The 16,889-nt window shown below is 38.5% G+C and overlaps 2 protein-coding genes across 11 annotated transcripts in view; one reads left to right on the forward strand and one right to left on the reverse strand.

Annotated features, from left to right (window-relative positions):
• CPPED1 (calcineurin like phosphoesterase domain containing 1) overlaps positions 1–16,889 on the forward strand; it is a 58,367-nt gene that overhangs the window by 4,840 nt on the left and 36,638 nt on the right. For 4 of the 7 annotated variants that reach the window (XM_086853731.1, XM_086853729.1, XM_086853730.1 and 1 more), the window contains exon 3: positions 13,527–13,656. In XM_086853731.1, coding sequence (XP_086709857.1) covers positions 13,623–13,656 — 34 coding nt within the window. In that variant the 5' untranslated portion in view covers positions 13,527–13,622. Of the gene's footprint in view, positions 1–13,526; positions 13,657–13,936; positions 14,087–14,295; positions 14,395–16,116; positions 16,150–16,889 lie in introns of those variants that run through there. The other 3 variants (XM_086853733.1, XM_086853734.1, XM_086853728.1) reach the window with 3 other exon arrangements.
• LOC147650041 (uncharacterized) lies at positions 8,702–13,527 on the reverse strand. 4 transcript variants are annotated; one of them, XM_086853739.1, is made up of 5 exons: positions 13,361–13,527; positions 13,146–13,278; positions 12,284–12,337; positions 10,807–10,929; positions 8,702–9,753 (listed from the first exon to the last, which is right to left on the reverse strand). In XM_086853739.1, the coding sequence occupies exons 1-4, from the start codon at positions 13,508–13,510 to the stop codon at positions 10,820–10,822; spliced, it is 447 nt and encodes a 148-aa protein (XP_086709865.1). In that variant the 5' UTR covers positions 13,511–13,527; the 3' UTR covers positions 8,702–9,753; positions 10,807–10,819. The 4 variants fall into 4 exon arrangements, with proteins under 4 accessions (XP_086709865.1, XP_086709864.1, XP_086709866.1 ...); XM_086853738.1 differs by having other exon boundaries at positions 9,321–9,753; positions 12,284–12,391; XM_086853740.1 differs by lacking the exon at positions 10,807–10,929 and having other exon boundaries at positions 9,532–9,753; positions 12,284–12,391.

The following is a 16,889-nucleotide window of genomic DNA, read 5'->3' on the forward strand; positions in this document are numbered from 1 at the left end:
GACTTCATGAAATCTCAAGAATTCTTGTAGCTCAGCTTAATTCAAAGGGAATTCAGAAGAAATCAGATAAATGTAAAAGGCAAATAGAGTACTTGCAAATAAATATACAAGAGGAAATACACGTATAGTGCAAATATCTTCAGTATACAGCAGTGGGAAAAAAGTGCCAATACATCTAAAGCAGCTTCCAGCAGTGTAGCTGAAAAAAGATCTGTGCCCTCAAGTTTGCCTGTTGCACAGTTACTGCTCTGGAAAGCTGACAGCCAGTTTCTCTCTTTGGCAAAACTGATGTTACTTTTGAATTGTAGCAGTATTGCAAGTACCTGTGATCAAGGTATGTTTCTGCTTGTTATAAATTAGACCGTCATGGAATTTAGATCTGGAATGATTGACCAGGTGTCTGAGGATCACTGCAGCAGACAAGAAGGTTCTGCAGATCATTGCAAACTTGTGCCAATAAAATCTTTATCTTGTTAAAAAAAAAAAAAAAAGCCACACAAGATCAAAAAAATTGGAACTGCTTTTGTGTCTTTCCAACTGAAAAGAAAACCACCTTTGTTCCCATGAGTTCAAATTTTCAAGGCAGAAAGGAAGCCTTTCTAAACAGGCCTAAAATAGCATTAAAAATTGTCAAGGTTAAAGTGAGTATAATAGGCTGTGTACTGTCCCTGAGCATAGAGAAGCTGTGCTTAGATATAGAACAGGACACATAGGAGAGAAAATTTTCTGATCCTCTGCTGTTTGACTCTGGCATATGTTAGACCAGGTGAGGAGCTGATCTAACCAATACTTCTTTTAAAACTCCTCAGCAACTGAGATAAAGAGGTAGACAAGTTTAGTCTACAATGTGCATTCTTCAGGCCTGGAACATCCATGGATGGAAGGCATAACAAGAAGTCAAATCAATGAGTCAGTTAAAGTCTGCCAGTTTCAGCGCTAATAACCCTCAAGGGCTATAGAAGTGTGCTGTAAACCTCAGCTCTTCACAGAAATGTTGCTGTATTACTTAACTAACAAAATACTTTAGCTACCATATATTTTGCATGTCTTCCAAAATGTTCCATCAAGCAACCAAAACCAAAAATTCTTACTGAAAATTAGACCTTTCTAGTGTGCTTCCCTGATAATAAGCTTTAATGATGTCTCCCTGTATCACTGTCACAACATGCCCATCAAGAGTTTGATGTATTTTCAGTCTTAGATATAGTACTAATATATAGATGCAGGAACTTTCAGATTTATGAATAAGAAAATTTCTCTTGACAGTTCCATTTTTAAAGGATGCTAACTGTTAAAAAGATGCTCCAGATTTTAAAATGCCAAGTCATAAGATAGATTAAATAAGTGGTACAAAGTAATAATGGCCAGAGTTCTGTGATACCATTTAATATCTGTGACACAGTTATCAGAATCAAGTGATGCTGTCACCAGTTTTCAGGTGGCTGTCACATTCACGTATGTGACTGTGGTCCTGGCCAAGACTGTCAGATGTGGTTGCCAAAGGTTAAACAGTCACGGACCAACTCAATATCTACTAAATTCAACAACTGTCTTCTCACTGATTTAAAATGGAAACTGCACTGCACTGAGTGATTTTGCTCAAGAGATGCTGAATAATCACAGCTTACATGAAACCACCAGATGTCTGAGTGGTCAGTACATCTGAAAACCGGGTCACATATTTGAAAGCCTAATAATGAATTCAGCAACTAAATTTAGGCCCATATGTTGGAAAGCTGTTGACGTGCACAAATACACACACAGGTTCCAGACCATGCTTTTAGGCAGATGGTAGCAACTGTGCCTTCTTGACTCCACTTGACAGCCAACTGTAAAGAGCAGTGCTAAAACTGGCTCCAAAGGGATTTGCTTCTCTGTCCTTTAGCATGATAGCTAGTGAGAAGAAATAACCTATCAGCCAGGTATACTGACAGATGGGTCAAAAACCCAGGAAGATTTCAAGGTGGAAGAGTGAATGCCATTCCTTATGTTTTCTTTCTACACATCCTCCTAACAATACTAACAGCATTCATCATTGGTATTTCTGAGCACAGTGCAACTCTGTTACACCAACATAAATGCAATATCTATCTAGAACATCTGTCTAGGTGCTCTGTTATACTATCTTGAATGAAAAGGCATCAATCTAATTTCCTTGCACTTTGCATAAAGCCAATATTAAACTGAAAATTTAATGCTTAGAGTAAATAATGTGCAGCAGAACATTTTTAATATATTTTGTGGTTTTATACCATATATTTGCCTAGAGGTTTTTTTATTCTTGTGAAAGTGCAGTGATCCCACAGCTGGATAAATAATAGGACAAATAAAAGGATTTTAACTGCAATGTGAAATGCACATCAGGGAGTCTTAAGTTCTGCAAAAAGATGCTGACAGCAGATTCGTGTGGTATCATTGTTGTAGTGTTTACTTAAATTAGCAGATTATCTCTAACCTGCTAAATTTAATCTAATGTTAACAACATATTTAAGATATCTGTTCCCTAATACATATATTTTGGAGATTGTTGAAGAGTACAATAAGGTTAAATACAGTTTTATCACAAAACACTGGTATCTGAGTGTACAGTTTCAGAATTGATTGTTTAATCTGTAATCGATATAGACAAGTAACTCAGGAGTAAAATGTAAAGAAGCTGTAAAAGGAATATTTCAGTGTAATATGGAAATAATATGTATATGTATATACTTATATATATAGTCACATACATATATGTGACATATATGTATATATACACACAGACACATCTATAGGGCCAGTTGTAACAGAATACTTGGTAAGAGGACAACTCACAATTTTCCTGGGTGTGTGTGGGAATTAGTCTGTCATTCACTCCCACACACCTGACAGAAAGCTGGCCTTTTTAAAAACAATTTTGTAATATCTATACACCTTGAACACCTTAAATAGGATTTTCCAGTTTAACGAAATTCTCTCTGTGAATGTAGGGATTGATCTTCCTTAAAAATAAAAAATAACAAAATTTAAAAGGAAATTGCTCATAATTTCTATGCAAACTAGAACAGTTGACACGAGCCTTGAAAATATTATTAACAAAGAGATATTTTAGATGGTTGAACAATAAGATTACTTTCCTACATAAACAATGCAAGTATTCAACACATAAAATGACCATAAGTGAAAAAGAGCGGATATCTCATAATATCCAATTATCTCACTTGTTTCTGTCATAATGTTTAGCTCAAGTTAACACAATAAAGAAAACACTAAATCACTTGTACAGCAAGATCAGAAATAGATCCTCCATATAAAGCCTCAGCCTGGGTCCAGTTTTCAATTTTTTTGTCTCATTGCATAGGATGTTTTTAGTATAAGGTCTGTTGGCTACCAATAATTAATTATTGATAGCTGTACACAAAGTCTTGACTCATTATTATTAACAGGATTATTACCATTAAATTCAATTGAGTGAAGATCTCACTCTAAGGAACAAGACTTTATAAGCTGGTTCTCATTGAGACGTTATTATAGAACATAATATTCTCTTTGTTTCAATGGGGCAATTTTATAATGCTAGTGTTCTTCATAATAAAAGCAAACCCAAAATCTAACATTAAAGGCTACAGAAAAAAAAAAAAACATACAGTAAAAGTTAAAGACAAAAATACAAAGGCCAAAGTCTGATGCTTGTTCTGTGAGAAAATGTAGAAATATTTAAGGAAATAATATTTCCACATACAGTACAGCTTTAAGCTCCAGCACATCTGCTGTATTTTCCTGAAAATATATTCAGCCAGCTCTCAGGTGTCTCTGTGCATCAATCCATGGAAGTCCAAGGGGAGCACGTTCTGCTGGCACAGGGATCAGGAGAGCTCTCTGGCACATACTCTCAGGGAAGCTGCCTGCACTGCTGGGGAAACCAAGAAAAATCAGCAGTGAATTCAACAATTCTTGTTTCCACCTCCCTGCCTCTGCCCAACCTAAGCATCTTCTCTGTGCCCTGTGTAAGAGGATGAGGGCTCCTTCTCACTCCCTTCATGACCTTTTACTGACTCCACCTGGAATTTTCTGAGACAAGAGAAGGGTCATCTCTATATCATGTACAGATACAATTTTCTTGGCAACTGACATACAGCTGTGGAGTTGATTTCCTGAGGAATCTCAGCTCCTCAAGAATAGAATGTAAAATCCCTTATTTTCACCACTTGTTCAATAATAATAACAATAGCAACAATAACAACAAAGCCATCCCTCCTTGGACTCAAGGAGAAACTACAGAGCCTTTACTGTGGTTACACTTAGAACTTGTAAAGGTGTTTTGATACCATGGTGATGAAAACAGCATAAATGCAAAGATAGACGATGGATCCAGCTGGCACCTCTCCCTCCTCCCCCACACATCCTGGTGTTCACCACAACAAGTTTAGGATTTTGTCCTAAAAATCTGTTGAGTCCTGTTGGTCTTTACAAATTTACTTGCAGACATCACAAAATGCTCTCTTCACTCTGATTTAGTCTAGGCTGTATGAGAGGTGCATGATTTTCTTCAGAAATGACACCCATAGGATATAATCTCTTAAAAAGAAAAAAAAAAAAACTCTAAAACCCTAGCTGATAAATAAATGTGAATTCTCCTTCTGGGGGAATAAATAAATAAATAAATGTATGTATGTATATATATATATATATATATATATATATATATATATATATATATACCTGTGGATGGTACTATTATATTTGTTCAGGTGAGATTTATTGTTTAGAAGCTCAAACAGAAAGTCCTCTAAGTTACCTTCTACCTTATAATTTTTCTGTTTACATCAGATTTATTTAAGGATGAGGGGGTTTGGTTTTTTATCTAGAAGATGAGATAAATACTTGCTAGACTAGGTTATGTAAGAACCCAGAAATATTACAATTCTCTTTTCTTACAGAAAAAGTGTGAAAAATAATAGCAGTCTCATTGATTCACTAAATCTTTTTCAAGATATTTACTAACTCTAAGTTTTAAATAGTAAATAGTGCTATTTTAAATTCACAAGGAGGTAAGAGAAAAGGCTGGAAATTCTAGTACCAGCCTGTTTATAATATAATTATTTCTGGCTGACAGCAAGGTAACAGATGCTTCTTCAGGTCAGAGCTTCTCAACCAGCTCCTAGACAAGCCTTCCATCCTTTTTCACACTAGCTGGACTTCAATTACTGTAGCACATCAAGGGCATGAACAGCCCACATGCAGATCTCTCAATCCTTTAAAATGCACAGTGGGAGGGTCCCTACTATTACTACTGGCTTACAAAATTGCACCTGCACAGGACTGAAATTTAGCCTTAAATAAACAATTTGTTCAGCCCCAAAAGAATTTGTTGAAGAAAGCTAAGAGCAAACAGAAGTTACAGTTTACTATAGTTTGCCTGAAAATAAATATGTAAATCAACCTGGTTTTTAGTTAAGTTTGACCTTCTCTGGAGACAAATTAGTCTTGAAGCTTTTTAGAGATACAAATGGAATATTTGTTTTCCCAACTGCCTGTTCCAACAAGGAATGCAATGATCTCCATCTAGGTAAGCTTGGAAGTATAATTAGGAATTCACTTTTTCTAGAAGTTCACCACTGGCAAATTCCCACCAGCTGAGAATTCTTTACTACTTTTTGCAGAAGTTATCATAGATAAGACAAGATTAGATAAGAATTGCTTGAGTACTGATGAGTTTAAGAGGATAAATTTACGCATATTGTCATAAATATTGAAGTGCAGCTTGTTGATACAGTATTACATCACATTTTGTACATCAAATAGTAAATAGTAAAATCTTCACCCATTAAATCAAATTAATCCATCACAGTTTTTATATATTATATATGTATTTTGTATATACAAATATATTGTATGCATAATATGCTTTGTCCCCAAAGTCATTTGCTCTGTTCCAAATGTTTGATTTTAAAATGCTTTTCCATAGTGCTTGTCTTGGAGAATAAATGAAGTGCAGATTCAGATACATTATTATATTCTTCTTAGCATGCTGAGGTCTTAAGATGTTTAGAAATATTGTGGAACTGCAAAAAAGGCACAGTCAATTAATTCCTTCATTTGAATAATTAAACATTTTAAATACTAACTTAATACCTTATGTTCAGCTCTCGATATATTATTAATAGTAGCTTGTACTGTGTGCTGCAGGAGACTTTTAGGCACGTGATTACTAGAACCTGGGGAGGAGAACATTTCCGGGCACTATGAATTTACCTACCCAATGACAAAGTTGTCTTGTTCTAATTCAAACGTGTTTTCACACCTCAGTAATTACTCCATATGAATGTTGTGCTTTTATTTTAATGAAAAATTCAGCACAGTTAATTATTCAAAAAAAAATTGTTACGGTTGATGAATCCATCCAATTGCATTCAACAAAAATGCTATTCACACTTCACTATTTTTGAGCTGTTTCTGGTTTACCACTCATTCCAGTACCATGGTCTATTATAAACTAAGTCCACAGGATAAGTTCATGACCATGGGTTTGTGGCCAGACACTGTGTTGTCAGGATGTCATGGCTAAAGAGGGTTGTTTATTTACCACAGAGTACATTTGGAAGGGTTGGCTGTAGCTATACCAACCAAAGGGTTGGTATATCAACCAAATGAGGTTGGCTCATTTGTAGCCTAATGTTGTACACAGCCTTCTGCAATTCCTTACTGCATATTCCTGCAACCAACTGGCAAACATCAAAATGATCTTTAAGGGCGCCAAGTCATCTGTAGAAGAGGCACTTGAGTTAATTTCTATATTTTTATTGTGACCATCCTTCAGGAAATGTAGGAATGGATCAATAAGACCAAGCAATATTTCTGTGAATAAAGTTTTACTTCTGCACTGTTTCAAAACCAGAAGAAATTCAAAGAGTGGGAAAGCCACTTTTCTAGTGTCAATTAGTCTGGATTTTTATGCTTGGACATTGGACCCTGTTACATTTGTAACAGAGATTTTAAAAATAGTGGAGCGTTAAAAATTTGAAAGAACACTGGGAATACAGACAGTGTTTGCTGTTATTGACTCAGTTGTTATGAGTAAGTACAACCAGAAGAAATCTGAAAAAAATTGCACACACGGTGAAGGAGGCTAGTAGTTGAAATGTAGGGTAGTACAAAACAGGTGGATTACATTTGCCTTGTAGGGCATGCAGTCTTGTCCTCATCTATTATTAATTTTAAAAGTAGAAGCTTTGTGGTGCATGTTATGTCTTCACTCATAAATCAGCTTTTGTGTGCTTCTACCTGTGTCCAAATTTTTTGTTATCTCTTTTTACCCAAGGCCTGTAAAACACCTACAGATCTTTAGATCAGGAATCTGAGGGAAGTGGAAAATGTAATTCATTTCTGAGATAATACTGTTGAAAAATGGATCCTTCTACTTATCTAATACAATCATTAATGGAAAAGAAAGGTTCTTGAAATTCTGAGAAACAAAAGTGCTAGACACAGCTGAAAGAGAGTCCACACTGAAACCTAAAAAAATCAAGTACTATTTAATTTTCAAATCACATTTCCTACAAATTAAAGTAAGAGGTTTGTAATAGCGATAATTACCTATTCAGCATCCTTCATCAGTCTCTGGACTCATTTTCTTCAGTCATTACTTGAGTGAAAACTGACTTGAGGGTCATTTATGGTAAAATTAATCTGTGCTTTTCCCAGAGTACCTCCTTTGTTCACCTCCAGCTTTAATTACTGAAAAACATTTTGTTTTATAGAAATCTGTGGCAAAATAGATGCATCCTTCATAGTCATCCTTTTTCAGGAAATTCAGTGACTGCTATATTAGTGACATCACAGATGGTAAAGTCAATTTTAAGATCTACTTCACATGCAAAACCTGGCACACAATATGAGTGAATACTAATGTGTAGAAGAGTTGTATGAAGAGTTTAGGGAACATAAATCATTCTCCAAAGCAGCAAAGATTCCCTGAACCACCAATGCAATTTATTAGGCTGTATTTTGAGGGGAGAGTAGAGGCAGAAGGGGACTCAGGAAGGCAAATCAACAAGAGGATTTATTTGCCTCATTGATATACAACTACTGTTTCCACTTCAGGAAACCTAAGTGGAGCCTTGTCCACTTAGAGGACATTCCTGTGGTCAAATTTCACTCTGTAGAAGAAGCTGCATCTTTGCAAAGGGGTATGACAATGAGTTCTCTTTCACAGTTTTTTTGTAGTCACTCTTTGTTCTTCTCATTCATGTGATGTCACTGTTTCTTTATATCCGGTTTGTTATGTCCTGTCCGGTGGTGAGGTACATGTGCTTCTGAGAAATATATTTGGTTAAAATTCGGTGAACAAGGAAAATCCCTTTTCTGAAAGAGGATGAAATCTCTTTATAGAAGAAAAAGGAGGTATCCATTTTATTCAAAACACCCAAATTACTTGTATGTCACTTGTAATTTAAAAATGAGTTTTTCCAGTCTGACAAAAAAAAAATTATGCTTTGAGCAAGAAAACAAAGAGACTCATCTAGTACACTTGCAATGCATTTTGCATTAACCAGTGAACCAGGAAAAGACCAATGCCCTGTTGTATGCCCAGTTAAAAAGTATCAAAGTGTTCTGACTGTTTATTGAATTTTAATACTTGAAAGATTGCTGCTTCTTTTGAGTTGGTTTTTTGTTTTTCGTTTTTTCAGAAATAGCAACTGTGGTCAATGATCATCAGGGGTTTTATTTTTTTCTAATAAGATATCATTTATCAGCAAAGAAAGAGAAAGCAGTCTCAAGAGTTATCTATACAGAGCCATAAAGTAAATACTAATCTTTCTTCCAGTTTTCTGTTTTTCTTGTATATTAATGGAAAATCTATTTGTTTCAAATAAGAAAAGTCCAACAAGTCCAAATTTGAGATCAAGTTCTGATATAAAAGGTTTTAAACTTATATTTTCTTCTTAGACCGAGTCAAACAGTATATACCTGAAACCTGTAGTACTCCAAAAACACAGATATCTATGTGGATATATATAATAAATAGTTTCTACAAATCCATTTCTATTCCTAATTCCCTTCAGTTTGTGACTGAACAGGTCTTGATGAGCAGCGGGAATCATAAACCTTAGATAGTGGGCAACTGCTGCCCAATTCTGACAGGAAAAATTCTGGAGAACAGTTAAGTCAGAAAATTCTTAGATAGTTCAGGATGAGGTAGCAATCAGTTCCAAATAGCCCTGCTGGACTCCTATGCAATTTTTCTGTCTAGCAGTTTGAATACAAACTCATGACCCAAATATTCATGACTTTTCAGGAGCAGACACTGAATGTGAAACATGGACAAACTCTCTAACCAATTAAAGTCAGAAAGTGTATGTTTATTACAACGTTGGGAACACCTGGGAGAAATCTCTTACAGGCATGTGCAAAATCCACAGGGCTCTTGCCCTCTTTTATCCATGAAAACCTTACATATTCATATAATTATTCACTACACCTATATATATGCATTACCTAACTCCACCTACCCCCACTTAGTATTATAATGAGCTTAAGGTCTTTCCGCACCTGCATAGCTCTTTTCTGCAAACGGGTTGGTGGGTTTCAAAATGGGTTAGTGGCCTCTTAAGATGAAGTCAGGGATGACTTCCTCACAATAAAACTTTTTATCTTTGTCTTGTTGGCAGTCTCTTTGGTCTCTTGGCCCTCCACATCCTGGTTCTGGCTGGCTTCTGGGCCCAGGTGCAGCTATAGTTTCTTATCTTCACAATGGCTCATGTTTCTTGTCTCCTACAAACACAACCAAGTCAAGCAAGTACTATATTGTCCTAGCTTTAGCTAGCTGCATCTGGTAATAATAAACAGTCTACATAGTTTCAACTCCTCTAAATAAGCTCTTAATCAAAATACATTGCTTCTGTTTTGCGAGCCACATTTTTAGCTTCTAAGTTCTTTTAACCCTTTGATTCAAATGTGTCAAAGATATGCACAGATCAAATAATTCCTCCTAGTCTGGCTCTCTCATTCACTGGAGTCTTTACTAGTCACGACTTTCAAATTTGCTGCTAGCCCAGGTCTCAATCACTCAATGAAAGGTGCAAGTTCTCAGTGTACCTGAAAATGAAATCTCAGGACAGGGAATTCTAAAACCAGAGGCACCCTGAATAAAGTAGAATTCTTGAATAATTGGGAGCACAGAAAATTAACAAGACATCTTCAAAAATGAGCAGTAGCTCTAGTTAGAACCTGTATCTGTGTCAGAAATTGGAATTCAGTGTGCAAAACAAATTGAGTTAAATAGTGTGTTTAACTCATTACATCAGCTTTTATATCTCTCATAGTTACAGTGATTCAAAGAATATATTACAGGTTTCTTGAACAAATGGAGCCTGCCCACACTAAATGAGTCAGATAAAAATCAATTACATTGTGGATTTTTAGCTATGGAAATAATCAATGTCATCATTGTTCCCTTCCTAGAAACAAAATATTGGTCCTGGTCAACTAATACTTTTAAGCAGGTTTGTGCAAAACATTTTTAATATTTTTTATATTATTTTGTGGGCCCTTTGAAAATGGAAGACCATTTGATGTTGAGTCCAAATATTAACAGAGCCTTTTTTTTTAACATTGCTAGCAGTAATTAATTTTTAGTGTAGTAATTCATTTTTGTTTGTATTGAAAATCCAATCTTATGTTTTGTAATATTCTGTAATGGTTTAGGCTCAGATTGCTAAATTTACTTGCAATGGCATAGCCATCCTGGAGTCTCATTCTCAGCAATGCAGCAGGACATAGGAGTGGACTCCTAAGAGTTAACTACTGTAGGTTTTCAGAACTTACTGATATTTATCCATTAGCTGTTTCTGGGGAAGGAGAGGCACTGTATCCCATGCCAAACCTTCCAAAATGTTGCATTTGCTATGAATATTGTCCTTTTCAAGGACTTACAGGGAGAAGAGATTCCTGAAAAACAGACAATACATTGTATGCACTATTTATTTTTAGCGTGAGTAAATCCATATTCTTCCTAAACAAATACAATTATATGTGATCCTTTTTCTATCATCAGGTTTTATCAATTTCCATTATTTTCTCCAACTTTTCCCTCAAGGACTCATATATATCAGCAGGCACTGAAAACAGATGTTGATACTGCTGTGTGCATTGTTTACACCTCCAACATTCATTGGATTCCCTGAATTCCAGATGGCACATAGTCATTCTATTCTATATATAAGATTAAAATGGTTTAGTTTCAAATCGGCATATCTGTCTGTGCTGTAATTTTAATTCCAGTGTTAAGACCAACCTTGTTATGTCCTTTTCACCTTTTGTACTCTTCCAGTTTTGTTCTTTGTCATCTTGTCATTTGCTGAGATTGAATTTCTTAATAGAGATAGTAAATTTTATAATAATTTAGTTGTTTCATTACTACTTTATTGAGGTCCCTCAAGGTGCATACAGTCTTACTTTAAACTGCAGTAAAAAATAAGGTAGTATCTCTGTTACTGGATTTTTCAGAACTTCCAAGAACTGTAAGTGTTGGCAGCATGATCTAAAGCACACTCAAGTAAGTATTCCAAGATCTGGACTCCACAGATCTGCACTATTCTATTCACATATTCTTACTAAGCTAAACCTTATAAAAGAATTTTATTTTCAAGCCTACATTTCCCACTTTTAATCTCTTATTTTCAATATACTGCATGCCCTCCCAGAATGGTACATTTCCCTCTGTATGTTCACACTAACTCTATAAAATTAGTAAAACTCTCAATTTATACTCTATAAATAAGAGGAGACACGTGCTACTGTAAATTATTTATTCAGTGCCATTATATTCATGACACTTTGTATAACAAATCAAGTCCTATGACAAAATTCTGATGCTTTATCTAGGCCCCATCTGGAATGAGTCCATGAAAATCTATAATTAAACCAACATAGATCAGTAGTAACTTTAAACGACTTAGTCATAGTAAAATGAGTTTAGCTGTAAAGCATTTGGTCCATGAGCTTGGCTTCAAAAATGCATACTTCAAATCTGGCAGAGTAAAGGAAGCAGGAGAGAGCTGAAATCCCCCTCCTGCACACACAGTCCTGATTCTCAGTTCTCACGTTTATAAGCAAATGTTCCTTTATTTCTGCAGATGAAAACACTTCTGCACTCAGGATGTAAAATCGCAAGAAAATGTATTTAAATTACAAAATTAAAATTTCTCGTGGCATCCTCATTACCGTAAGTAATGCTCAAGGTGATCTAAGATGAAAGGATTCCACTTGAATAGGAGGCAACATAGGCAGGCTGCACACTCACCATCATCATCACCTAGAAAGAGCTGAGCATCCTGAGGCTCATCCATGACCCATCCTGCAAAGCCATCAAATACAGTACTGACAACAGAATTTTGTAGAGGAGAGCACCCTATACATGTATAGAAAAAAAAAAGCTGTGAAATTAGAGACTGAGATAAATCTAGACAATCTTACAAACCCCATCTCTGCTAGGTCTGATTCAATCTTTCAGACATGCATAACTTGACAGCAAACGTGGTTGCCTTTAGCAACACATCCAGGTTAAGTAAGACAAAGGTAATTCAGGTGTTGATCACAATCTCATGTCCTTGTGCTCCAGAACCACACTATGCTGCCTTGCCAAAACAACCTACATTTTTTGGCTGAATCTTGATGTTATTTCATTTGCAAAATTAATCCTGAGTTTAGCTGAAGTCATGCAGCAGACATATATTCTGGTTTATAGCTGCTCAGCCCTATTAAGCAGATGAGAAGTAAATGGAAAAGAAATAGAAGAGGTAAAAAATTTCTTTGCATGACTGAGCCAACTGCTCTTATATTAGCATGAGCAGTTCCACCATGAGACTGTGATCACCTCTTCCTATGATGGCATTGGGATATTTAGATAGGCTTCACCTGAGACTTAAAAATTCACTTTAGTTTTTATTTGCTTAATATACCCCATGCTGCCTCATAAAGAGGGGAATTGACAAAAACTACTTAATAAAAACTAATTCCCCTAGCGCTTTCCATCTAATGATCGTCAAGCAGTTTACAAGTAGGACTGAAGCTGTTTTTACTTGTGGATAATAATACACACATTTTAGAGATGGAAAAGCCATCTAGCCATAGGAATACGTTTTAGTTGACAACATTAACCTTACCTAGCACGTTGCTGCAGATTTCACACGATGAATAGAGGCATTCAGAAAGAACGCTGCATGTTGCACCATGCAGAATAATGGGATCCCGGCTGTTCAGCTGGGAAACTGCAACCGTACTGTTGTTCCTGTATGGCTGGGTCAAAAAGGGATTCTAGGTCAGAAGAGATAAAGAAAACATTGCCTTGTAAGGGTCACCCATATATTTCAGTCCTCACCTCACTGTGTAGCTTGGTTCTGACAGAAACAGGAATTGTGTGGGCCTTGGTCCGTGCCCGCCACGGGGCCCACAGCCGTGAGCAGGGCAGGACAGGCCGAGCTAGGGGCCCTGACAGCACGGACACACTGGATATTTGCTTTTTCTGCATAACTTTTCTTTTTCAGAGAGTACTTGCCGGCGATATCTAAATTTGGGAGCACGTTTAAACACTGGGGAAACCTGACGAGAACAACCCATGAAGAAACAAAGGAAGGCTGCCAATGTTTTTAGACACGGTGTTACTTCAGTTCGCAGGTTAGGAACAAGCTGAAAATGTAATGTATGATGTAATCTATTACTTTATTATAATTCATTTAAAAGCCAGCGCATCTTCGGGGCAGGTTCCACCCGAAGCCACCCCCCGCACATGGCGGTGCCGAGAACCTCCCCGCAGCATATCCCGCTGCCAGGGCTCGCCCCGAAGCCTCCTGACCACCGCTCCCCGCCGCCCCCTCACACTGGCCCACAGACTCCAGCGCGGCCGCAGCGACCGCAGCGGCCGGGCCCGCGCGGCCTCCCGGGGCCTCCCGCCCGCGCCAGGCGCCGCCCCCGGCGGAGGCGGTGACGCCCCCTCGGCGCCCGGGCCCGGCGGTGGCAGCGGCCGCGCGGGCCGGGGCGATGGCGGCGGCGTTGGGGGATGCGTTCCTGACAGCCCGCGGCAGGACTCTGACCGCCTTCCGCCCAGGTACGGAGAGCGCCGGCCGAGCCGCGCCATCGCCTGCGGGCTCTTCCCCGCCGCGCTGCCGGGCGGGAGGGGCGTGCGGAGGGAGGCCCTGGGCTTCCCCGGCGGCGGGAGGAGCTGCCGCCGGGGAAAGGGAGGCGTGGAGCGCCGAGGCCTGGGCTGTCTGCCGGCGAGTCCGTGGCGGGGAGTGGGGGGCACCGGGCGGCCGCGGCGCGGACGGGCGCGGGGCTGTGGCCGCCTCGCTGCCCCCGCTGTGCCGGGGCGCGCCCGGAGCCGGCCAAGTTTGCCCCCACGCTCCGTCTCCCATGAAGGTGCCAGTATTTCTTGCAGTGGGTTCGTTTTAAAATCTTTGTCCGTGCTGCTGAACGGGAAAACTGCTGTGAAACTCTTGGTACCAGCACTGTGTTGTCCTGTGTTTGTACCTGTAGGGGTGACCTAACAGGTTACCGCTGGGTCACTGTTAATGGTGCTCAAACGAAAGGCAGCCGTAGAGTGGTTCATAACTTGGTAAGATGCTTCTTTCCCTGGGGTGCTCAGCCTCGGTCAGGCTGGGAGTCCGCAACGCAGGTGCTTCCCTGGCCTTCCCCGCTGTGCAGAAGCAGCAGTGCGAACCCTGGGTTGCAGCCAGCCAAGGCAGACGTGCTTCCACACCTGCCAGGTGGATAGGGGGACGAGGCCGAGCCAAAGGTGGCAGCCGCCTGTAACAGCTGGTTCTTGCTTGTGGCTAGGCACAGAGGAGCACGTTGAACATCTCAGTGTATGCACCTGTCTGTAAAATTCTCCCAAGGATGGAGGTTCTACAGTGTGCCGGGGTTTTTCAGGGACACAGCTGTGTTAAGAAAGCACTTCCTATGGCCATGTATAGAAGGTCTTCTATTTCTCTGTATTTATGAATTTCAAATTGTATTGGTTTGGTGAGGTTAGCAAGGCTATACCATCCCAACAATTTTGTGGTCTTTTCTTGGGATGCACTGGAAATATTTGGCTTTGCTTGTTGCCAAATAAAGAAAAATCACCGACTCAGAGCATGTGAAGTATATGTATACAGCCATTCTGGCAACCTATTAATTGCAGATGGTCTGGTTGGCTTGGAACAGAATGCCTAGCATTTGCTGAGGGGACAGATGGCAGACAAGCCATCTAGTTAAATCAACGGTATAGTGAAATTTTTACAAAAGGAGTGTTCAACAGCAGTGTAAAAATTTCTGAATAAAAACTGTATCTAACTCCTTGAAAATTTCCTTAAACATGGAAGAAAATATAATTTGGGAATCTGTTTTCCAGGTATGCTTCTTTCTCCTCAAGTGCCCTTGTTTGAAATTCTTTAATTATTAGTTAAGATTTTTCGTACCAGTTGGTTGCTTTTAATCTTGTTCAGGATTTGTTAGGCTATCATAGTCCAGCTACCATCTTTAGGTGCAATATTTTTTGTAAATAATTCACTTGGGTCTTTCTTAAGAGGCTAAAGTTCAACACAACGTTTTAATAACGAAATGATTAGAAAAAAAAGAGAACCAAGGGCTGATAAAACTGAGGCAAAAATTCACGTGGTTTAAGATAAAAATCAGTTAACTGTTTTGTTGCTTTTCTCAGTCATAAGGTTTCACTCCTGTTAAACATTATTTTATCCACATGAAGCATTTACCGCCACTACTATGGCTTGGCATACTGTTTCCTTTCAAAATTTGAAAGCCAGTATTGAGAGCTAAATTTGCTTTTTTTTCTTACTGCCCTTTCTGCAATGTTCCTCTTCCACACCCTCTTCCCTCCTGGTAATTTGTTCAGTCTGCTTTTACATAACATAACCTGTAACCTACTCTAATTTGCCCTTGATGTGGGACATGTGAATTAGGAGCTTGAGGTGAGGAATTGAAATTATCCATATAATCAATGAGGCACAGTAGTAAATAGTGTATAAATACCCTACCTGCTTGGCAAGGGACCTTTGTATGGTTTGACATTACTTTCTAAAATAAATTATCTCTTTTCTACCCATGTGAAATTTTGCTTCAACTGTCTACTCCTTCTATTAGTATTTGAGTGAAGAAACAGGACCATATGTTTGGGTAAGTGCTGTCTTCACCACTTCTCTCCAGAAGTCAGGGGGTTACTTTGCTTTGGTTTGTTTTGGGTTTTCTTTTAATTTTTTTTGGTCCCAAGTATGTCAGTAGCATGCTGTGCAAAGAATTTCTGTGAAAGTGGTAGAACGCTTTTTTCAAGTAACTAAACAAGTGATAGTCCTGTCAGTTTAACTGGTTGAGAAGTGTCTGTTTGAACCTGTCTTTTGCTAGTTTTAGTTGACGGTTCCAAAACCTTTATGTGGAACCGGCGAATAACCAGTGTTGCATCTTCACAGTCTCAGTTCTACATGTGATTTTGTGTTCCTCTATCATGCCTCCCTTATCAGTCTTTTACATACACTCAAAGTCTATTCAGTTACTTCTCATATTTTCGTTTTGCTTTGTTCTCTATTCCTTTCCAATCTCTCAAGGATTTTTTGCCATATTTGAATGTTGAGCTGACTTCTTGGTAGCACTTGGTAAAATTCATTTGAAGTTGGTGCTGTTTTTCCCATGTGCATTATAATGCAGTTTTTTACACGAAGTTCATCCTTTTTTGACTAGTCACTGCATAGGAAGTCTCTCTTCAGCTCTTCACAACCAGGCCTGATTCTAATGCTGCCAAATGGCTTAATTATAGGAAATTCCACTGCCTCTCTGTTCAGCTGCTCAGATTGGTTTGAGTTTGTTGGACAGTGTATAGGTCCCAGTACAGATCAGGCGGGATCTGGGTGCCGTGTGCATTT

Source organism: Cyanistes caeruleus, chromosome 17, assembly GCF_971803275.1.
Source record: "Cyanistes caeruleus chromosome 17, bCyaCae1.hap1.1, whole genome shotgun sequence".
Lineage (NCBI taxonomy): Eukaryota > Metazoa > Chordata > Aves > Passeriformes > Paridae > Cyanistes > Cyanistes caeruleus.